The sequence below is a fragment of the Tetrao urogallus genome (genome assembly GCF_951394365.1).
Source record: "Tetrao urogallus genome assembly, chromosome: 5".
Classification (NCBI taxonomy): domain Eukaryota; kingdom Metazoa; phylum Chordata; class Aves; order Galliformes; family Phasianidae; genus Tetrao; species Tetrao urogallus.
The window spans coordinates 9777817-9801535 of record NC_136818.1 but is presented as its reverse complement, the minus strand read 5'-3'; the positions used below and the strand labels follow the sequence as shown (position 1 = coordinate 9801535).

The 23719-nt window shown below is 55.6% G+C and overlaps 1 protein-coding gene across 1 annotated transcript; it reads left to right on the top strand.

Annotated features, from left to right (window-relative positions):
- Positions 1 to 23297, top strand: IPO13 (importin 13; the record flags this gene model as incomplete). The annotated part of the gene is made up of 20 exons (XM_079535214.1): positions 1 to 72; positions 5374 to 6110; positions 9585 to 9725; positions 9801 to 9942; positions 10060 to 10226; positions 10346 to 10466; positions 11189 to 11336; positions 11526 to 11707; positions 12534 to 12560; positions 13047 to 13181; positions 13761 to 13904; positions 14118 to 14198; positions 14851 to 14988; positions 15081 to 15177; positions 16831 to 16883; positions 22259 to 22325; positions 22500 to 22558; positions 22719 to 22808; positions 22922 to 23103; positions 23201 to 23297. 20 exons carry the CDS (start codon positions 1 to 3, stop codon positions 23295 to 23297), a joined length of 2880 nt encoding a protein of 959 aa, XP_079391340.1.
- Positions 23298 to 23719: the final 422 nt, after the last annotated feature.

The window sequence follows — 23719 nt, the reverse complement described above, 5'->3', positions numbered from 1 at the left end:
ATGGAGCGGAGGGCGGAGGCGCCGCCGCCGCCGCCGCAGGGCCTCGACTTCACCGTGGAGAACGTGGAAAAGGTGAGCGCGGGGCTGGGGGCGGCGGATCGGGCGCGGCGCGGTGACGCTGTCACCGATGTCGGTCTCCCGCCGCGGTGTGGCCGCGGCGGGGCGGTGCGCGCCGTGCCCGCTGCCCGAGGGAGGGAGATGATGAGGCAGAAATGGGAGCGGGAGGCAGGGCTGTGCCGAGCATCCTTTGGGGCTGGAGCGCGGGTTGGTGGGGGAGAGCTCTCGGAGGGTGCGAGGCGCGGTGGTGCCATCCGAACCCCGCTCCGTGCGGCCCCACTGCGGCTGCGCTGCTCCCAGAGAGACCGGGGCCGCTGAGACTGGGGATGCGGGAGGCTGCTGGGAACCCGAATCTGTCTGGGGACCGAGCAGGGCGCCCGGGGAGGAAAGGCTTCCCTTGGGCGATGCTGGGAGTGATGGAGGCTGAGGGCGTAGCGGTGAAGGGCGCGCAGTGAGGAGCGCAGCCCCCCGCAGCTCCCCAGCGTCTCGACCCTCTGCGGGTTCCCGGGCAGCGCGAGGCAATCCCGGAGCCCTCGTTTTGCCTTCACGGGAACGGAGCTTCCTGCCAAAACGCTGCCCGCGGCACGGCGGTGGGAGCATCACAGGGGCTGGCCCCATCGCTGCTGGCCTGGGGATGTGTCACACCGGTGCCGGGTGCCGTCTGCCTTTGTGGCTGCAGGTGTCACAGCCCGCATCCCCCTGCTAGCAACACAGAGCTCAGCCCCAAGCATTAGCCCCTGTGTGCAAAACGCCACAATAATGCTACGTTCTGTGGCTTAATCCGTGTGCAGGCAGGGCTGCAGGATCGTTTTGCCTCCAACCTCCCTCTGCTTCAGCAGGCACTGACTGCGCCTTTGTCTGCATTGGCACGGGAGGGTGGGCAGTGCCGGGGGGCAGCGAGGCATGGGAGCGGGCAGATATGCCCTCTAGGATGCTCTGCTCCCATCCCCCTCCCTGAGCCCTCACAGCCTCAGCTTTACCATCGCCTTGACATCTGCAGGAGATGCAGCTGTTGGCCATGGGAATGGAGAGAGAAAAATGCAGGGTGGGAGCAGTAGGAACCCAGAGGCCGAGCGCCAAGGAGCCCTCCCTGTGTCATTTCAGGTGGGGAGTTCTTGTACAAATAGGGCAGAATTGGTCTCTTGCTGGGGGCTGGGCTGGTGGGAGGGTGGTGGGCAGAGCCGCGTTGTCAGAGTTGGTACTGACAAATAAATGATGTTCTGCCGGCCTGGGCTTCTCTGCCTCTCAGATTTTGTGCACGGCTCTATTAATAACACTGAATAGTGATTAAAGTCAGGGTTTGGCTCGGCGCTGAGTCAGGCGCTGTGAGCACTGGGGTGGGAGTGGGGAGAGGGGTGGGTGAGCTCCCATGGCAGAAGTCAGAGCATCTCCAGGTCCCCATGGTGTGTGGCATCCTGCCATAGGCAGAAGGTGACACGGCCCCTGTGCCCAGGGATGGCTCTGGTGGCTGCCCCTGGGAGATGCTGAGGCTGATGGGGCAGCAGTGCCTGTGAGGATGTTAGGGGCTGAAGGGGGAACGTTCCTGTAAAGTTGAAGGAAGAAAGGAGTCATATTGTTGGCTGTGAAAGCAGATCTTTGCTGCAGACAGTAGGTTCCCCTCAGAACCAACCCTGATTGAATACTTTGCTCCTTCCTGTGCCATGATGTTGGGCAAACAGAGGCACACTGTGCTTTCCACCGCTCTGCTGTGTTGTGCTTCACTATCACAGAGCTTCTGGTCATCAGTGACCTGCAGTGCAGGGGTGGCACAGGAACTGGGAGCCTCTCTAAGTGCTTATGAGCTGGTTCCTGGGGCAGTGAGAAGAGCTAAGAAGTGAAGAACAGGGTCCATCCTCGCAGCTCAACCTTGACTCTGCATTCTGAGTCTCTTTCCAAGTGCTGATCAGCCATTGCTCGTGCAACCTCAAGGCCCCACTACTGCTGGCAGTGGCAGCTGCCCTGGGGTTTTGCACAGAGCAGGGTGAGCTCAGGGCTGCCATGTCTGTATCTGGGCTGGGGACCGCACTGCTCTCTGCCAGGAGATAACTGCCACTAAGCAGCAGGAGGACAGCCCAGACTGCTTTGAGGCTGCAGCATCGCCTCTTCTGCCAGGCTGGGGGTAAAGAGCGGCCAAAGCCGCAGCACGTTTATATTGGGAGGGAGGAACACACACGGCTTTATTTCCTATCTGTTATCCTCCATGCTTCAGCAGGCGGCTGCTTTCTGCTCAGGCTCCCCTGCCATTTTGGGGGGAGGATGGCGGCTGTGCGGGGGGAGGCGGGCTGATGTTCCCTGCGCTCGGCAGCGACAGAGTAATGGCTGTGCTGCTGCAGGCCTGGAGCGAGTGTATGGCTGGAAAGCAGGGCGAGAGGCTGCAGAGGGAAGCACCGCGGCTGGAGGAGGCTAAGAAATGATGATGCTGCCCTGGGTGCTGGACATGTGCATGTGCATGTCCATGTGCATGGGCTGTTTTCATTGCTTGGTTACCTCTGTTGGCAGCAAATCAGCCTCTGGAGATGCAGTGTCTCTGCAGGGGAGCAGCAGGCAGCACACTCGGTTCATGGGATCCTGGCATCCTGCACATGGTGCTGATGGCACCTCTCTGCTGGGCACCGGCTCCTGGTGAGAGCCTGTTTTCATTTGGCACTCTGAACTTACAGGGCAACATGCTGTTTCTGTGCTCTGCTTGGGCCTACACTGGTGCTGGGCTTGGAGCAGCTGCTGCAGCTTCTCTTCCTTGCTGGTGCCACGGTGTGAGCTGATATCCATTGTCTGTGCTTGGCAGGAGCAATGCTCAGGCTGCTCCCCACCGTGCCTCCCAGAGGGACCAAGCGGGAGCTGTGATGCTGTGGGCAAGCTTCTCCGGTGGCTGACACCACTCTGGGAGCTGGAGTCCAACAAGGCTCTGACCACTGCTTTTTAGAGCAGGGAGGGCCCATAATAACAAGCCTGAATTATTTTCAGCCACACAGAGATGGTGTTGGAGAAAGCTCATTCTCTGGCCAAAGGGCAGAGCTGACAGCCTGACTGTTTACCAGGTCTCATGTTACAGGTCTAATTGCAGAAAAGGCAGGTCTGGTGTCAGCCAGGCTTCCAAATCAGAATGCACAAAGCCTTCCCATTAGCTGTCGCTGCCCAATTTCATGCCTTCTGCTTCTCTCTCCTGGCACTGAGTTCCCTTCGTCATCTTCAGTGCTTCCTTATGGGCTTGAGTGCTGGCTGGCACAGTGATGTCTGGAGTGCAAGTCAAGCAGCAGCTGGTGCCAAAAGCTGCTGCAGAAGGAGGTCTCTGCCTTTTTTTGCTGGGGATGAGCATGCTTCATGTTCAGATGCCTCCTGCAGAGCATGATTTTAGTCTTTACGCCCATCCTCGAGGATCCTCTGGGGGTTTCCTTGTACTATGCAGAGCCCCACAGAGCATACAGGGGGGCATCCTAAGCCAGAGGCCACCCAGGTGAGCCACCACACTGCCTCCTGTCTGTGTAAGGATGCTCGGGGACAAGAGGAGGAAGTGAGGAAGCCAGCAGGGATGTTCTTCCAGAATATTCTTCTGCCCTCCAGCAGCTTGCAGCATGACACCCTTCACAGTCTGAATAATTAACATGTTGCATGCTTTGAAGCCTCATACTGAATTGGAGGTCCATGAGGCACGGCTGCAAGTTGTACCTCCTAATGTAATGTCTCTGTGAGTCTCAAGTGAGGTTGCTGGGAAGCAAGCTAGCAAGCTTTGACAAAGCAAACAAGACAAAGATAATGTGAGGAGGAGATGGTTGGGACTGGAGCCCTGCTGCAGGATGATTCGGGCTGCAGTGGTGGAGCAGGATGCTGGCTTATGTGTAGATGGGGGCCAGGTTCCTGGCCCCAAAAGCAGCTGAACTTTTAGCATGTCTGCAGGTCCTGCTTGGTAATGAGGTGAGTTGTTTCTGTGATGGGGGGCACTGCTGCCAATGGCTGGCCTTGTCCTCCAGACTATTCATAACCTTCTGCTTTCTCATGAAGAGGTTGTCCTCATTTTCCCCCTCCTAGTCTTAAAAAGAGATGTTTCACAGTGTCCCAGGCAGTGCCTTTCTGCAGTGCTCCTGCCATTTTGTCATGCTCTGTGCTCTTGTGCTGGGAAGCAGCACGAGGTACAAGCGCTCGCTTAGGAAGCGTGTTCTTGTGCCCTAGGCTGCCAGCTTTGCGTGCTTAAAAATAGGGCTTAAATCCTCTCCTGGGTCCAAGAACCACACAAGAATTTGAGAGAGCTTTCAAAGGGGGAGGAGGAAGATATTTGAGATCTGGAGCCAGGATGGGGCTACCAGAAATCCTCTCCACCTGCTGAACTCATGCCCTGGCTTATATTAGGTTCATGGTATCCTGATGAGTGCCATCCCTGCTCCATGCTCCTGGGACATGCAGTTGATGATTTGAATTGAGCAGTGCTGTGCTGAGCAGGAGAGCTCACTGCTAGAAGATGGAGTTCTGTGAGGTGTGGTTTCTGCTCCCTTCATGTGCTGGTCCTTGTGGTGGCACTGCCTGACTTCTGTCCCTTGGGTCCTGCTACTGGAGGAGCGAGGTGGGACTGTGCTGTGCTGTGGTGATGCTGGGCAGAGACATCTCTTCCTGGTTTTTGCAGAGCCGTGTAGAGGAATGCTCTTCTGCTCCAAGCCATGCACCATTCTCCTTGCTCCTTTGTGCCCATCCTGCCCGCTCTGTAGGATGGTCCTCTGAGAATAAAGCCTCGTGGCTGATGCAGGGCTATGCATGTGAATCACTGAGCTCTGCAAAGCCATAACTAGATCTCTCACTGGTAAGTGCTGTTCTCTTCCATGCAGGGAAGCTGAGTGAGCAGCCTCAGACCATCCCAGGTGGCAGCTATAGGATTTGATGCCAGCTCCCGGCTCAGCTGTGGCTGGGCGGGCTTGGGAGCACTTCAAAGGGACTTGGAGCAGAGATTAATCCCTGAGCTTATTGACTGTGGTTTTCCAGGCCTGCATAAAACCTGACAGACTGAAACTTCGGCAGTGGTGCTGCAGCTGCTTGTGTTGGCAGAGGCAAGGAGGGCTTGGCCACCATTGCTGTGTGGCTTCTGGGCTGGCCTACCACAGGCACCTCCTGGCAGCCCCAGCAGGGTGAAGGAGAGGATGGAAGATGTCTCATGAAGAGAAATTTCCAGAGTGGGAAGGAAGGGAGGACATTCTGTGGGTCCTGCTGCTGTGGGTCTTATCTCCACCCAGCCTTGTGGTGGGCTGATGGCTGCCCTGTCCTTGTGCTCCTCTGGGCCCAGGACAGGGCCGTGCTCCTTGGCTGTCCTGAGGTGCTCGCTCTCTCTTCCAGGCTCTCCACCAGCTGTACTACGACCCCAACATCGAGAACAAGAACTTGGCTCAAAAATGGCTGATGCAGGCGCAGGTGTCCCCACAGGCCTGGCACTTCAGCTGGCTGCTCCTCAACATGGACAAGGTGCCCGAGATCCAGTACTTCGGCGCCAGCGCCCTGCACATCAAGATCTCCCGCTACTGGAACGACATCCCGGCCGACCAGTACGAGAGCCTCAAGTCCCAGCTCTTCACCCACATCACTCGCTTCGCCGGTGGCTCCAAGATCGTGCTGACCAGGCTGTGCGTGGCGCTGGCCTCGCTGGCGCTCAGCATGATGCCCGAGGCCTGGCCCTGTGCCGTGGCTGACATGGTGCGCATGTTCCAGGCCGAGGACTCCAACGTGGACGGGCGGGCACGCTGCCTGGCGCTGCTGGAGCTGCTGACAGTGCTGCCTGAGGAGTTCCAGACCAGCCGGCTTCCCCAGTACCGCAAGGGCCAGGTGCGCAGCGTCCTGGCGCAGGAGTGTGGCTCTGTCTTCCCCTTGCTGGAGCAGCTGCTGCAGCAGCAGGACTCTCCGGGCTTCATCAAGCAAAAGGTGTTGAAGTGCTTCTCCAGCTGGGTCCAGCTGGAGATCCCTCTGATGGACTGCGAGAACCTGATCCAAGCAGCTTTCACCTCCCTGCAGGACCCGGAGCTCTTTGATACAGCGGTAGAGGCGGTTGTCAATGCCATTTCCCAGCCGGATGCCCAGAGGTAAGGGCAGCTCCTCCTACATGCTGCTCCCGGGCATCTACAGGAGAATGGGATAGGCAGGAGAAACCTCAGTCATTTTCTAGCTACTGTTGGCCCTGGAGATAATGATGGTTTGGAAGAGGGAGAGGTTATAAACAGCTGTATTCTGCTGGTCTCACACGGTTGGTGCTGCAAGGCTTTGCACCACAGCTGGCTAGTGGGCATCTTTGTGTTTTGCATGTTATTGCTCCTGCCCACCATGCTAGAGAGCTTTCCCAGGGGTATGGGATGGGCTAGTATAGCGGTGCTGCTCACAGGTTGCCTGGCATGCTGTGGGGACCAGAACATGTGATTTGAGCACTGCTTGTACCAGGTTTGAGCAGCAGCACCCGGGATCCCCAGCCCTCCTTCAAGCAGTAAGGGCGCAGTCACAGCCCCTCTCCAGCAGGCATGCTTGTTTCTCTGGCTCCTTGTGCTGGGCTCTGTGGCCCTGATGTGGGGGCAGCTGGCCTGGCTGCAGCCAGAGATGCTTCTCTGTCTTGTGCTTCAGGTTCAACCAAGGAGCGTATCTGATGCAGTGATAATAAAACCATACCTGGCTGTCTTCTCCCTACCTCTGACTCCAGCAGCTCAGTCCAGCTGTGTGCTCAGCCTTTGTTTGTGGCTGCCCAGAGGTGGTCCTTCAGCTCAGTGCAATGGGACTCTGAGCTCGTTGGCTTGGCTACATTGTCCAAGTTGCTGTTGGCTCCTAGGACCGATGCCCATAGAAGAGAAAGTGCATCTCCTCCTGCTCCCTCGGCCACATCTCCTGGCTGCTTAGCAACCTTTTCCATCCCCGCCAAGAGGAGGGCTTAGCTGAAGCTGTGCTGAGTGTTGCATCACGCAGGCTCCAACCCTCTGCGGCGGTGCGGATGCTGCTGCAAATGCCGGCACTGATCCTTGCCTTGGCTGACTGCCTCTGGCATCCATGGAGATGTGCTCTGCAATGGTAGAGGTGCTGCTGCTGGTCATGACCAGTGTCAGCATGCAAAGAGGATTTTGATGCATTGCTCTGTGTCGGGCGCTCACCCCACCACTTCATCCTGTCCTCCCCCCAGGCAGCTCTGTCACTGATGGCAGAGCTCCCCCCTCTCTGAATATGGGGACAGTGGGGCCATTGTCACCAAGCTGCCCTGCCAGGCAGCGTGTGGCGCGGCTGGCCGCATCAGTGGGGACATTGGCTGCGGGGGGGCTGGCTGGAGCAGGGCTCTGCTCCCTGCTGAGGTCCTGGGTGTCTTTTCAAGAGAGAGCCAGGGGCAGGGACCCCCTGAGCTCACCCCAGTGCCAGCAGTCCCGCCTTCTGCCTTTGTTGCTCAGCTACAACATATCCAGCTCCTCCTGAAGCCCCCGAGGGAGGCTCCCGACCTTTCTGTCTCTTTTCTTGACAGTCTCAGAGGCTCACACTGCTTTTCAGCTGCTCTCTTCCTCCCCAGTCTTTTGCCTGCTCCCTGCCTCACAGAGCATTCTTGATGCCGTCCTGCTGCCTTGCCCCCTGCCACCCAACCTGTGCTTTGGGTTTGTCCCTGGATTCCCCCGTTGTGCTCCTGCAAAAGGAGGACAAGATTTGTTTCCCTGCCTACGAGGTGTTTGTTCCAAGGCTGGATGCTGTCCTTCTGTTGGGATGCACTGGGAGCTGGCAGCTGCAGGCCCTTGATGCACACTATTGCTTTCTGGAGCAGTAGGGCTCTTGAGTCACAGATGGGCAGGCACCAAGGTTTTGTTGCATCTCTTTGGCAGAAGAGACTTGGGCTGGATTTTCTGTCTCGTTTGAAGATTATCCTCAGGCTAAGCGGGTCAGAGAGCCGGGCTGCGCATGCTGGAGCAGAGCTGCAGCACTGGGTGGTGGTGGAGAGTGGGGAGGGGGCTTAATGGAGGGGGTAAGTTGTGGAGCACCAGGCACCACCTGAAAGAAGCAGAGCGCTGCTCAGCATCTGGCACTGGACCCCTACAGAGGGATTTCACTGTAAGAGCTTTCTGAGAGCCTCATTAGAAGCAGATGCATAATAGGTTGTGGCTTTTTTGGTTTTTTTTTTGGTGAGGACTTGGCTTAGATTTGGGTCATGAGGAATCAGGTTGTTCCACATAAGCTGCCCATGTCTCCCCTCAGCTGGTCACAGGGGCTTTTTCCCATGCACCGTGCTGTGGTCTCTCTCTGGTAAGGGTTGGAGAGGGTTGTGGGAAGAGCAGGAGTTGCTGGTCCCAGAGAGGAAGCACAAGTTTGGGAAATGACCGGGCAGACTCACATAAATATCAGTTCAGCTGCTAAATACAGAGATAGCAAATCTTGCCCAGGAGAACTACACAGATGGCAGGAGGGGAAGGGGAATAGGTAAGGAGATGTCACTGTGTGACTGACGTGTTCTCCATCCGCGCCATAGCACTGTGTTCCTGCACTGCTGTGTACGTCATTCACAATGCTCCAGAGACCTGGAATTGATTAATGCTTCAGCAGCCCTTCCCCAGGAGCTTTTTCCAGGAGGAGGGGGGCAGAGAAGGAGGAGGTGGCCCTCGCAGTGCAGCCCAGTGCAGGAGCTCCAGTGGAGATGTTCTTACATCTTCTGCTGGCCCAGAGCTGTGAGCTGCTGCCACCAGCATGGCTTTGTCCCTCTGCCGGTGGCAGCTGATAGATCCATTTACTGCTAATGAGCGGCAGGAACAAGGACAGCCTGCTGCAGTGGGATGGACGTGCAGCTCTTAGTGCCATCAGCTGCGTGCTCCCCAGGGGAGGGCTGGCACTGCAAGTGCCTCCTGCTCCCTGCAGCCTCGCTCCTGTGCGGCAGGGAGCTGCAGCTCCAGATAACACGCCTCGCCGGGCAGGTAACTGACAGCCGGCTGATGAGCCTCCAGCACAGCCGCTCTCCGGGGGCCCTGGGCTGCGTTTCACCTTCCCTGCCTCCTTGCTCGTTGCCTTGGTTACAATCGCTTAGGAGGGGAGGCTGATGTGAGCGAGGCTGCCTGGAAAGGGAGATCAGGGGAGCCCTGTGGGATGCAGCCAGTAGAGGGGGCTGGGGCCATGCGGTGGCATGGATCCTGCAGCAGGAGGAGCCCCTGCTGGGTTCATACAGGTTCCCAGTGGCAGCTCTGGATGTGAGCACGGAGGTGACAAACCCAAAGAGCTGCCCAAGGAGCTGATTGCGGCAGTGACAAACCACTGCTGGCCCAGGTGTGCTGAGAGGAGTGTCGTGGAGCCTTGGTGTGATGGAGGATTTGCACGGGGCTAATGCAGAGTGATGGCAGAAGTGATGCGGAGTGATTACAAAGGCTCCAGGAGCTTCAGCTGCTGGTGTTCTCCCAGCCATGCCACCAGTTGGAAGAAGAGGTCGTGGAGCAGTAAAGCCTCACGGATGTGTCCTGCTCCACAATGCAGCTTTGTGGCTGGGAGCTCTCGGAGTTGTCAGGCGGGGTGGACACTGCTGCTACAGACAACACCTGGCACTGATCAGGCTGTGCTTGCAGGTATGTGAACACCCTCCTGAAGCTCATCCCCCCAGTGCTGGGGCTGCAGGAGCAGCTGCGCCAGGCGGTCCAGAGCGGGGACATGGAGACGTCGCACGGGATCTGCCGCATTGCTGTGGCCCTGGGGGAGAACCACTCCCGGTGAGTGCTGTCCCTCTGCCCGTGGTGTATCACCACACCTGCAGTGCTTGTGTGACCGTGCTCTCTGCTCCCCAGGGCACTGCTGGACCAGGTGGAGCACTGGCAGAGCTTCTTAGCCCTGGTCAACATGATCATGTTCTGCACGGGCATCCCTGGGCACTATCCTGTCAATGAAACCACCAGTTCCTTGACACTCACCTTCTGGTACACGCTACAGGTCAGTGACCAAAGGCTTAAGCCAAAAGCAGGAGGAAGCTCAGGAATATTGGCCTTGGGGCTCGCTTTGCCACCCCTGGTATCTCTTCCACACTTGACTTCTCCCCTCCCACCGTAGGATGACATCCTCTCCTTTGAGCCGGACAAGCAGGCTGTGTACCAGCAGGTGTACAGGCCTGTCTACTTCCAGCTGGTGGATGTGCTGCTGCACAAAGCCCAGTTCCCCTCCGATGAGGAGTACGGTTTCTGGTCGTCGGATGAGAAGGAGCAGTTTCGGATATACAGGTGCGGTTGCAGCCAAGGCCCTTCTTTATTTGGGTAGCAGGAGCAGGGCACAGACCTGCCTTTGGGTTGTAGCATGTCTGGGCTTGGGCAGCATTTGGTAACCTCCATGTTCTCTACAGGGTGGACATCTCTGACACGTTGATGTACGTGTATGAGATGCTGGGTGCTGAGCTCCTAAGCAGCCTCTATGACAAATTGGGACGTCTCCTGACCAACACAGAGCAGCCATCCACGTGGCAGGTGAGCAAGTCGGGCACCAGGCTGCTGGCTGCCTGCCCCATGGGGAGCATCAGAGGGGGCTGTTCTTTCCATGGAGCAAGAAGGAATGTGAATAGAGATGAGAAATATGATCTCCTTGACATGCAGGCTCTCAAGAGCCTGTTGAAATGGTTCTTCATTTGCATCCCTGTCCTTAGAGCCAGAGGCAAGCTGGAGTTTGACCTTGGTCCTTTACCACTCTGTGTCTTGTGCCGCTGTGGCACAGCAGAAATGCTGGATTCCTATCCTTTCTGCATTACCACTCTGCTGGTCACCATGAGCCCTTGACCAGAGGAGAGGCTTGTGTGGGGTACCCAGGTTTGCTGTCAGAGCCTGCAGAGTGCAATGCTGAGATATGATGCAGAGCCTGGAGCAGAGTGAGTGCAGGGGAAGCACGGGGTCCTCTGTCCCACAGGCTAGTAGGCATGTGTCTGTTCATCTTGGCATCCCCATCAGCTAGCCATTGCTATCGGACTCTGGTGGCTAAAATACTGCCTTGTTATACCCTGGTGACACCCTGGTCTGGGGTGGGCCATGTCCCCTGTCCTGAAGCCTGGTGTGCCTATTGGCTCTGCCCATGCAACTGTCTCCCCGCTCCCAGCATCCTTGGTCTCTGCTGCTGGTTCCTGAGCAAGTGCCAGGGCAGGGGCTGGGGGATGGCTCTGGGGTCTAACAAATGGCTCTGTCTCTCTCCCTCACCCCAGCACACGGAGGCCTTACTGTATGGTTTCCAGTCCATTGCCGAGACCATTGATGTGAACTACTCTGATGTGGTGCCAGGGCTGATCGGCCTCATCCCCCGTATCAGCATCAGCAACGTGCAGCTGGCCGACACGGTCATGTTCACAATCGGTGAGGCTCTTGCTCATGCGCAGGCTGGGGTGGGAAGAATCCATCCAAGGTTGCTTTTGCACAGCTCCCTGCCTCCCCTGCATGCCCATCCTTCTTTCCACAACAGTAGAAAGCAAACTGAGCAGCCCACTGTATGAGGACCGAGGGTCTGGCTGCTGCAACATGGTCTGACCCTGTCTGTGTGCACAGGAGCCCTCTCAGAGTGGCTGGCTGATCACCCTGTCATGATTAACAACGTGCTGCCGCTGGTGCTCCAGGCTCTGGGCAACCCTGAGCTCTCCATCTCCAGTGTCTCCACCCTGAAGAAGATCTGTCGGGAGTGCAAGTATGACCTGCCGCCGTATGCCGCCAACATCGTGGCTGTGTCGCAGGTGAGAGCTGGGAGCTGACAGCTCTATGGCAGCCCTTTCCTCTGTTTGGATTAGAGGGAGTGAAGCAGCAGCTCAGGATATCTTGCTTGGTGTGGGGAGCTGTTGTCTGTACAGTCCCTGGGACAGTAGGAACCCAGTGTCCTCCTATGAATGCACAGTTGTCCCGTGGGCTTTCTTGGCTTTGAGATCTGGGACAGATGGGGCTCAGAGTCCCATGACATTTAGGAGGCATTAGGAGGTGAACTGGGCTTGAGGGAGGTGCTGGATCTGCATGGGAGCAGGGAGGTCTTGAGCCTGAGGGACACTCTTTCCTTCCCCTGTGGGCAAACAGCGAGGAGCCTACAGCTCCAGATGGTAGGTACTGGGCAAATACAAGGGGAGAGGGCTGCGGAAAGGGTTTTATTTCACACCTTCTTCAGGAAAACTTCTTTTGCCACTGCTGGAGACAGAGCCCCAGGTTAGAAGACCTGCTGGCCTGATCTAACAGAGCATTTCCTGCATCTGTTGCAGCCTGGCTGTTGAAGTCAGTGAAGGGTTAATTCTGGTGGGTCCCCTGCTCCTTTCTGCTGGGAGAACCAAGCCCTACTCAAGTCATCCTGCTGCAAAGCCTGCCTGATCTCAGGGTTTCCCTCCCAGGCAGCTGAGTAAGGTGCATGGGGAAGAGATTACTGCAGGATGAGAATTTTGCTCCCTGCCTGTGCATAGCTGTATGCTGCTTGTCCTCAAATTGCTGCTAGTTGTCTTCTGTTTCAGTCCTGTCCCTGGAAGGGAGAAGGCTTTCTGCAGCACTCATTCTCCTTTTTCTTTCTCCTTTTCCCTTTTGTAGGAGGTGTTGATGAAGCAGATTCACAAGGTAAGAGGCACTTTCTCATACTCGTGGCTGTTCTGCTCAACTCCATGCCCTTTAGTTGTGCTCACTGAGAATATGTGAGGGATGCCACCATTTGTTAGGCTGTCCTGGAGGAAAGCTCAGCAATGCAGCCAGCTTGGCGTGGCCAGGAATACCTGCTGGCAGCCACCCACTGCTCTGCTAATCTTAGGGATTTCTCTGCATGTGGGCTGTAGGGGTATATCCTCAAAGAGGGAAGCTCCCACAGAGGTGTAACTCTAGCAGTTCCTTCCAGGGATGCAGGGATAACAGCTGCAGGCATGTCTTGGAGAGAAAAAGAAGGAATGAGAGCATGGGGACATGGCCCCTGCAAACAGGAGAGGGGGGATGCTTGACTCCACAGAGGCTGAGACAGCTCTGTGCAAAGAGTGGGTGGTGCTGGCAGGGATGTCTCAGAGCAGTGCCAGCAGCAGGGTAGTGACGTGCTGCTTGTGTCTCTTTCTGACCCAGACAAGCCAGTGCATGTGGCTGATGCAGGCTCTTGGCTTCCTGCTCTCTGCGCTGCAAGTGGAGGAGATCCTGAAGAACCTGCACTCCCTCATCACTCCCTACATCCAGCAGCTGGAGAAGCTGGCTGATGAAACAGTGAGTGCCCTTGTGCTGCTGCCTTCCTCCTGCAGGGCTGCTTCTGTTGGCTATGTCCCTGGGGTGGTGTGTCAAAGCAGCACTCCTGAACATGGGTGGTCTTTCCCCTCACCCCAACACAGGCAGAGAAATGACAAGCAGTATCCCACTAACCAGACTGAGTTGTGGGCTTTTTGCCCCTTACAGCTACTCGTCACCAAGAGCTCCTTGGCTCTTGCGAGCTGTGTGTTGTCTGGATCAGCAGCTGCCACCCTAGGTGTGGGGCCCACACTTTGTTCCTATGTTGTCCTCTTTTGTGTAATGTCCTACATGCCACCGCAGTGATGGCTGTCTTGACTTGCTCTCTGTTGGAGTGAGCGATGGCATTCGTGAGCATCCTCCAGGATTTCTCTACTAGGAAGGATGGGTGGAAGGACTCTTGGTTCATCCAGGAGGTAGAGAGGAAAGACAAGGACTCATTGCAGAGAGCTTCTCTCTAGCACTTTGCTTCTGCAGATGCTGCTCCACAGGATCACAGGGGCATGACCAGTGCTGAGCAATGCAGTCTGTGTCACACTCTGCCTGTATTTTCTCTGGCAGCCCAATCCCTCCAACAAGCTGGCCATCATCCACATTCTGGGGCTGCTCTCCAACTTGTTCACCACCCTGGATATCAGCCATCATGACGACGACCACGAAAGCACTGAGGTCAAGAAGCTGCCAGTGCAGCAAGGACCCAACCCAGTGAGTACAGCAGTAGTTCAAGGCTCTTTGCCAAGTCATATGCCCCACTGTTCGTGGCTGGTGGCAGGAGAGTCAGTAAGGGGAGTGAATGGAGAATGCAGTGCGTGTCATGAAGATGGTAGTTCGTGCATCCAGGCCGTGTATAGATAGCGCTGGACCTCCTGTCGCCAGTGTTCTGAGACCAATTCTTTTCATCCTTCTCATTCTTCCCAGGTGGTGGTTGTTCTGCAGCAGGTCTTTCAGCTCATACAGAAGGTCCTGAGCAAGTGGCTGAATGATGCCCAGGTGGTGGAGGTAATCGGGATCCTCATGTTACTGCTCTGCCTGTGCCTTCCCTTGTCTGAACAGTGGATGGCAATGGATGGAAACAGAGTGATGAGACCCCTTTGTAATAGGGGTCACTTTCTGGGTTATTCAGGCCAGTGCTGCTTGTTGCCACCAGCATCATCTGGCTATTGTCCATCTTTTTCCCCAGTGAGCCCTACTCTTCTCCAGTTATAGAGGCAGAGGAATGAAAGCTGGGGCTACCAAATGCTTGTGTTCCCTAACAGAGGAGCTCTGCTCTGACCTGGGACCTGTGTCATCTCTGCTGTCATTTCTCCATCTCACTCAGCCCAGTAAAGTCCAGATAAGCAACTCATTCCTGGCACTGGGGGAAGGCCTTATCCCAATATCTGAGAGCAGCAGTGGAGCATCCAGTGCAATCTGCTCTAGGTGTCCCTGGTTGGGCAGAGATGTCGAACCAGATGACCTCCAGAATTCTTTTCCAACCTCAAGCATTTCTTTGATTCTGTCATCATGTGCTGCAGAGCAGGGTGTCATTACCAGAGCAGATACGAGCCCTCTTCCTGACTGTTCTCCGTGCCTGTTGCTCTGCCAAGCCCTGCCTCATAGGTAGAGGTCTTCCGTCACTGTTACTCATGCTGTCTCTCTTCTCCCACCTCAGTCTGTCTGTGCCATCTTTGAGAAGTCTGTGAAGACCCTCCTGGATGACTTTGCTCCCATGGTGCCCCAGCTGTGTGAGATGCTGGGGCAGATGTACAGCACTATTCCCCAGGCCTCTGCCATCGACCTGACACGACAGGTAAGGACCACGTGGACATGCCAGGGCTGCGGGTCCAGGGGAAGCTGGAAGGGTACAGGGCAGCTTCAGTCCTTCTCCATTGTCTCTTGCAGCTGGTTCACATCTTTGCTCACGAGCCTGCCCACTTCCCCCCCATCAAGGCCCTCTTCTTGCTTGTTACCTCAGTCACGCTGACCCTCTTCCAGCAAGGTATGTGTGATTAACTCCTTGTTGTGCTGGGGCTGTTGTCAGGCTGTTGCATGCATGGATTCTGGAGGCGTCTTTCCAGGAATGGCTGTTCTCACTCCTAGCTAAGCTAATGGGGCCATCTCTTTGTCTTGGATTCATCCCAGCCCTTGGAAGGTGGGTTCCTTCCCTGCAGGGCAGTGGAAATGGGGATCCCCAGTGCGGGGCTGGCAATGCAGGTGGCAGCCCCACTGCTGCACCAGGGTTGGGTGCTGTGTTCCAGGCTAGAGCAGGAGCCCAGGCCCGCTTGGCTGCATGTTTACCAGAAGGTCCTGGGGTTTGTCCATGGACCAGTGGTGCTTATAGTGGCCAGGAGTCAAGGCCTTGCATAGGCAGCAAGCCATGTGGATGAACGTCTGCAAAACTTTTTCAGACCCTGCTGTGTCCAGTATTTTCACTCAGGGCAGGGCCTCGTGTCTGGCTCGCTGCCTGCATTACTTCCTTGCTATGAAAGGTTAATGGGGTTAGGACAGGCCCCTCCACACCGCAGCTCCAACCAGCCTCCTGGTGACTCACCCCGTGACAGGGATGAGTACCCTTTGGAGCTGCTGGCTTAGGTCCTTCAACATCCCAGTTACGTGAGCTTCTCACGTTATCAGTAGGTAACACGATGCCTCCCCCAGCCCAGGGCTCAGAGCCCTCTAGAGAGTGGGGAATGCTGGAGGCCCTCACTTCCTTGGCACACCATGCTCTGAGCACATCCTGTCATACTCCGGTGTCACTTGAATGGGTGACGAGTGAGCCAGGCTTACCCCAAGTTCAAGTCCCTGCTTGTGCCAGTGGCATGGGTGTGTGTTCGTGCAGGTCCTCCTGCCTTGCATTTGAGCAGCAACAAGAACACTGGCAGGAGGAAAGGTTGAGGAGGGCAGCCTGCTGTGTGCCCCAGGCTGCGCTCCCACCCCTGGGCTCCTCTCCATACGGCAGGAGAGGGTGAGAGGCATGAGCCTGCAGGGGCTGAGACGTGTCCATGCAGGGAGTAAGATGGCAAGGTAGGGCGAGTGGTGCTGGCATGGACACCTCTGGGCACCGGTTGGTCTCTGGATGTGAGTCTCGAGGAGCATTGGGTAACGGGGTGGGAGAGTGGCTGTGCCAGGGGTTCCCGTGCAGCTGGCGCTGATGTCGAGCATGTGCACGCCTGAGCCCGGCTGGGCCTGCCGAGCATTTGCTGAGGTGTTGTCGTTCACTTGCAGTTATCTTCCAGGACCAAACGGTGCTCTGAAGACACCCGCTCAGTCCCCACAATGCAAAAGCTCTAATTCTCCTTGTGGAGATGGTGCCCAGCTAGCCCCTGCTCCTCCTCTTCCTCCCCAAGGACACGAAGATCTCCTCCTTGGCTCTGCAGCACCCAGGTGCTAGCTGGAGACCCTGGGGCTTCAGACCCTTTCCTTTGCGGTTTCTTTCTGTTCTTGGGTTCTCCAAGTTTCATGATTTTTTTGTATGTTTTGTTTCTTTAACTTGCTTCAAGCTGCTCATGTTGCCCATCCCCTCTCCTACACACCCCTTCTCCCTTACACTCCTGTTTTCACTTGTAAATTCTTTCTGTATCACATAACTATATGATGTTGAGTTGCTGTTTGTATGATTTTTCTCTTAAGTTACATCTTTATTATATTTTAGGGCCCAGGGATCATCCTGATATTGTTGATTCATTTATGCAACTCCTGGCACAGGTGTGTTTTAGTTTCTTATTCATTCACTTTCTGTTCTCTCTCTTTCTCTTTTTAATTCAATTTAAACCTATTTTTAACTTTCTGTTGACAACGTTTTTTTTTTCCTTTTAGTTGAATATCGAGTTTCTCCATCTGTTTCCGTGGAAGTTGAAAACAAAACATTCTCCTTTAGTTCTGGGTTCGCACCATCCCCAGGGCAGTGCCTTCCTTCACGGGGCAGCCCCCAGCTGCCACCCCTTTGCCTGGCCTGGGGGCACAGCAGAAGCCAGCTCCAGGGGCTTTGGGCTGCTGCCACGGTCATGCTCGGGGGGGGGGCCAGAAAATTAGAGCATAAAGGGGTTGTGGTCCTACTGTTCTGCCTGCCCTGCGATGCATCCTGCAGAGCTGGGACAGGCGGACCTGGCTGGCTGTTCCTGCAGCCTTACTGAGCTTGGCATTGTGCTGCGTGGCCACCAGGTCCTGCTCTGGACCATCTTTTCTGCCGGGACGAGCAACCTGCTTGTGGGGGCACCAGGAGCCCGGGTGCCACCATGCCCTGGCAGCGTTTCGGGGTGGTGGCTGCAGCTCCTGTGCCGCCAGTTTGATGGCATGCAGCCATGGTTTGTGTCGGGAGGAGTCGCTTGCCAGTCCCCTTTGGTGCAAGGGTGATGGCAAGGGGACAGTGTCTGTGGGGCCGTGGCTGTGCAGCTGTGCTGAGGCTCTCCATGGGGCTACAGCGTGGAGCTCCTGGTGCGAAGTCCTGTTTGCTTGGCAAAGCAGCAGTGGCACTTCTGATGCTACTGGCTGTGGGTAGTCAGGGTCTGCATTGTGCTGCGTGTGTGTATATACACCTGTTTGGGGTATTAGGAGCCTTGTGTGTTCCAGAGCCTGGCGTCCTTGAAGTCATGTCCCCTATAAGAGCTGCTGGTAGTGAAGTGGGAGCTGGCAAAGTCACTTTCTGCTTCTTTCCTATAGTGTCCACATTTGACTGTGTGAAGCATGTTAAGTTCATGGGAGATAAACTCCTTGAGGGTATGCAGTGTCTGACCACTGTCCAAGACAGGCTGCTGGGCTGGGTCCAGCTTGTTTTCAGAGTGAGGCTGTTGCTCTGACTCCTCTGATGGCTGCTTGGCCATGTGCCCATCCTGTAGAATGGAGCAGGCCTGGGGCTGGTGAGGGGACAGCTCATCACCAACCCACCTGTGTCCATACATCACACTTTGAACTGCAGATCCTGTTTGTGAATCTCATCTCACAAACCATATTGTAGCATTTTCTTCCCCACTTTTCCTGTTAATAGACATAAAATAATTGAGATCATAGGAAGCATTTGCATATTTTTCTGGTACCAGTCTTGAGACTTTTAACAAGTTTTTGAACATTATTTGAGGATCGGTGAATGGGATTTGAAGCTCGGTGAATGGGATGTGAGGTTTCTGAAGATGTCTTTCCCTGCTGCTCAGACAGGTGAGGCCTCAGCTCCAGCACAACGCTTCTGTAGATCCAGACTAGAGAGCACAGGGAATGGTATCCAGAAAGATCAGCAGAAGGTGAGAAGGAAAACTAGAGGAGATGCATGAGTCTTCAGATGTGTAAAACATGAGGCCACAGGCATGGATAAACAGCCCTTCGTTTATTTTGAATGCAACAAACAGTAATGGGAGGAGGTCATGGAAAAGGATTTGGGTTAGACGGTAGGAGGTGTAGCTAACAGCAAGGGGAAGCATTGACAGGTCGCCTGGGGAGCTGCTGTAGGAGGGCTTACAGGATTCTCAGTAAGCTCATTGCTCCTGGAGGGCACCAAGAGGTGATCTTGCCTTGGGGAGTGAGGGACTAGGCACCCCTCCAAGAGAGACTCCTCCAAGGTTGTTTGCTGTGTCCTTGGGAGGTACTGAGTTCTTCTTTAGCTTGGGATCCTTCTCCTTCTGGTGACAATCATGCTGCCAGCCCACCACCTCCAACAGCAGCCCAAGACCCCATGTTTCCTTGGGCTTTTTACTCCAGCAACCTCACAGAGACCAAAAACTCCCTATGCCCTTCCTCTCCACTCACATGTGGGACTCCTTCTAAGGTTTCCTTCCCTCCCTGAGTCTGTGGCTCTCCCAGGGCTGAGCACCCAGCAGGGTACTGTGAAACACAAGAATGATAAGCAAGAAATGAAATCCTGGCTCTCAGGACTTCAGGGGATGCCTGATAGCAGAGGTGCATCCAGTCTCACCAACACGTTCTGCTTTCATAAAGCTGTTTCTAGAGTCTGTCCTCCCTAGGTCTTGCATCACTCTGTGTCTTTTTTGTGAATTTATGAGGTGGATACTGGAGTTCCAGCCAGTTATTTCCATCTTGCCAGCCTTGCGAAGAAAAGGGACGTGTCCCTCTGTCTCCTGCTTGCTCGTACTTCTGATACCTGCACATCAGCCTTCAGTCATGAGTGTGCAGGGAGCTGTCAGTGTGTGACTTAAGATCTCAGCTGACTTTCTGGCATATTTATCTGGGCTCAACTGCAAGCTGAGTCTGCCCAGTTTGTGCAGCTGGTGACTTTGCCAATGTGTTAATTTGTGATCTGCTCCCGATGATGTCTGGCAGATCACAAGACCATGCTGGTTTAAATCAAATGTCGTATGGATACTGGAGTCCCTGGAGTTATTCTTAGTACTCATAACCAAGTATAAATTAACCAGTCTTCCATAAGCCTTTGCTGAGCTGTGCTGGCACCCTTTGGGGTGGCCAGGCTGAGCGCAGGACGAAGCGAGGAGCATCAGTGATGTGTTTGTGAGTTCTTGCCTGGCTTCCAACCAGGAGGTACCACTTGTGCATGCTTGTGGTCATCCTGAGACAGGATTTGGTGGAGTGCACACCACAGCCTGGCTCTTCCTAGGCTGCACGATCTCCAAACCATGATAGCTTATGTTGGCTCTTGGCTCAGGATAGTTTTCATGTCCAGCAGGAGCTGCTGGCTGGAGGCAGTGCCGCAGGCTGTGGGAACAGCACTCTCCAGTTCACCTCCCCAGTGGCTGCCAGAGCTTCCACCCAAAGGCATGCAGTTCACCACCATTGTGGACCTCTGTAGCATCCTGGCAGTGTCTCCAGGGGCAGAATGTGCCTCGCTGGGAAGAAGATGTGGGACTTTCTTTGCCTGCCCATGCACTGTCCTCCAGCTCCTCCTTGCCTGTGCATGGTTATTACCTCCTGAGGCAGTGTTCCTTCCTGAGCTGGAGGTTCTACTCTATCAGGTGTATACTTAGGGAAGATATGTTGGTCCTGGACGTGAGGAGAGTGCTCTGGAGCACTGCAGGAACCAGCTGTGCAGCACATACTATCCCTTGGCTGTGGGAGGAGCGGAGCTTGGTGGCCTCCCATGTCCCCAGGTACAGAAGAGCTGCTCTTCAGACCTCTCTGCAGGGTGACCCAGCTCCACAGAGGAGAACCATGCTGTCCAGCCTGCAAGACCTACCTCCACAGCACCCACTGCAGAGGACAGGGGGGATGTTTCCAGTGTGAAACGTCTACAGACCTGTCCTCATCCCAGAGCTGCACTGGCAAGAGACATGGAGGACAGATGAGCTGTGAGAAGCCCCATGAAGAAGTGAGATTCTACTGAGAAGAAGTAGCTGTGCCTACCCAGTGTGGCTTCCTCGTGGAGCAACTCCACACGTTTCCATCTCTGTCTGCATTAGATGTGTACACATGCCTGGATTGAGCTCGCATGCTGTGCTCCCTTGGTGGAGATGTCCTGCAGGAAGGAGTCCTCTTGTATCAGAGCACATTCACTCATGGTACTCACCAAGCCAGGAGCAGGTGCTGCAGAGGGCCCACAGGAGTGCCTGGACACCTCTGGCTACTGCAGGCCAGGTTGGCTAGGAGAAACACCATGCAGGTAGGTGGATTTGGTAACCTGAGCATGTTGGAAGACTTGTGCCAGCTGAACAGCTTTGCAGAATGGAGGAGTTGATGACTGCGTGGTGGCACCAGAGCCAGGCACCCTTGGCAGTATGCTGCTGGGGACAGCCAGGTGGCTTTAATGGACTGAAATAACAACATATCTTGTGTGTGTTTGTCCAGTATGGGGCTGAGCAGACTGCAGCAGAGCAGGGAGTGGGTGCGCAGCCAGCTAGCAGGCTGTCCTTGCAGTGAGCATGTGGGACAGGCTGTATATACACACACAGGCATAATGCAGCCCCTTGTCTCTCCAGCGAAGGCCACTGCTTGCATCTAGCAGGCAAGCAGTTCCCAGTGGCTGCACCACCTCTGTTGGGTATACAATGCCTTTTGTGCCCAATCTGTCTCATCTCTTGCAGCGTGTGATACAGAGAGTCAGAAAGGAGAAGGGGTAACCCTGAAACTTGCCAAGCTTCCTGCTGTCCAGTTATGTTCCCTGCAAGGGGCCAGTGGCCAAGGGTTTTCCCTAGAGGAGAAGGGGGACATAAGTCTGTTTGGCTCCAGGAGGGCTGGGTGGCTGTGGGCAGATGGCACTGAGCACTGCTGGCTGATGGCTGTCCATGCTTTCACACTGTGGAACAAGTTTGGAGGGTAGCATGCAGCTCAGCCCATGAAACAGACTCCACTCCTGGCTCTCAGACTCTTGGGAAGAGCTGTGGCTGCTGTTCCCACTGTTGCAGTGACAGTGGGACAGGATGTATGATTGTTGTCCCCTGTGCCAGCCAACAGCAAGCAGAAACCCACCCATGGAACAGCAGGAACAGGCTGAAATGTTTTTGTCCTGTACTGCCCTGTTCTGGCATAGCAGGGACCAAGCCCAGCAGTGGTCCTATTGTGCCAGAGCTCAGGTTGTTCCCAGCAGTGGTGGAGTAGCTAAGCCACAGCAACTGGTGGGCTCACCAAGTGGCAGAATAAACCCAAAGTTTTTGGTCTCGCACCTGCTGCTCGTGAATTGCCAAGCAGTTTCAGCATCTCGTTCCCTCTACTGCCCTGCAGCAAGAGCAGAGCAAGTTGTTGGCCTAGGCTGGAGTCAAACAAAATGTGTGTCATTGAAATTGATGGCTGTGACCTCATGAACACTGGCAGTGAGAGGACCAAGCCAGCAGGGGCTGTTATATGCTGGGACACCTGTGTCCCAGGAGCACTGCCTCTGCCTGTTCTGGGACAGGATGCCTCTGTCTGTGTCTGAAGCATTTGTGCATATACCACCTGAGTATCTATCCTCATGTCTTGGGGTCAGAGCTCCCCAAATGCAAATGGCCTTTGGATGTATGATTGGTGTTTTCTTGGGGAGAAAAGCGACCGTTTTCCTTCTGTACTGTGTGAATCTGCTGTTACCATGCATGTGCCCAGGTAAGTGTGCATCCAGGCAGAGGCTGTCTGGGGCGCCTGGATCCTTGGAGCCTTCCTGGCTGCTGCTGCAGGGCTGTGTTTATTCTGTCTGTCTGTGTGCCTTGCAGGCTCTGAAAAGGAAGCCAGACCTCTTCCTCTGCAGCAACCTGGATGTCAAGGCAGTATTTCAGTGTGGTGAGTACTGTGGGCACATGGTACACACAGGCACCTGCTCACCATCCCTGTGCAGAGTCCAGCCTGCTGCTCCTGCAGCTCTGTGAACACAGCAGCCAGGGACTGGGGACTGGTGCTGGTTTGGGATGGTGTCTGAGAGCTCTGGCCGCTCACCTGAGTGCTTTGTGTCTGCAGGTGTCCTTTCCCTCAAGTTCCCTGAAGCCCCAACAGTGAAAGCATCCTGTGGCTTCTTTGTGAGTATCTTGGCTTCCTCAGATGCATTGGGACTGCATATCGTAGGGATACACAGAGTGGCTACAGCCCACCAAGCAGAGCAGGAGCAGGGCTGTGAGTTGCACAGGGCAGCAGCTGTGCAGTGCTTTGGCACTGACTGGGTTGGATGCTGTGTTGCAGACAGAGCTGCTGCCACGCTGCGGGGAGATCGCCCCTGTGGGACAGGTGGTACATGAGAATGGCAAAGTGCTGCTGCAGGCGGTACTGGAGGTGAGTGGTGCTGGCATGGGTGGGTGCACTGGGCGTGATGCTGGGGCAGCAAGCACTGAGCTCAGCTCAGTCCCCTGGTGCATGGTTTAACAGGATCTGTGTGCTCTGTACAGGGTGTCGGTGGCCAGGCCTCCCGCAGCCTCATGGATCACTTTGCAGAAATCCTCTTTGCCTTGAACAAGCATTGCTTCAGCTACCTAAGCATCTGGATCAAGGAGGCCATGCAGCAGGATGGTTTTCCTTCAGCCCGCGTCAGCCCCGAGCAGAAAGAGACCTTCAGCCAGCAGATCCTTAGGTTGGTGTCCCCAGTGCTGTGCTGCAGCAGCTGCAGTATCTTGCATTGCTGTCCCTCCCACCTGCCTCACATCTGTCCCCTCCCTCTGTGTTAGCAGAGAGCGTGTGAACAAGCGGCGAGTGAAGGAGATGGTGAAGGAGTTCACGCTGTTGTGCCGAGGGCTGCATGGCACAGAGTACACAGCAGACTATTGAGCACCCAACCAGGAATGCGGATGGTTTGCCTGGACCAGCTCTTCCCCACCAGGAAGCCCCCGTCTTCCCTGCCCTGCTGCTGCAGTACAGCTCATAGAATAACCTTCCACCTAGACTTAACCTACTCGGGACGCTCCCCAGCTAGACTTGGTGGCCGCATCTCGGTGTCAGCATCTTTGTTCCCCCAGCATGCTCCCCCCTCACAGGGGATGGGAATGCCGGCTGCAGGAGGTGGGGAGGGGGGGCCCAGAACAGGACTGCCCCAGCACAGACTGCTCTTTGCTGCACTGCAGCCAGGCTGCCCACTCCTCCCCGGCACGGCCCTGCGGAGGGGAGGCTGCACAGCAGGGACTGGCTGGGCAGGCGGGCTCGCCCCCTGCTCATTTGTATGTGTGAGGTTGGGAGGGGGGAGGCCCCACACC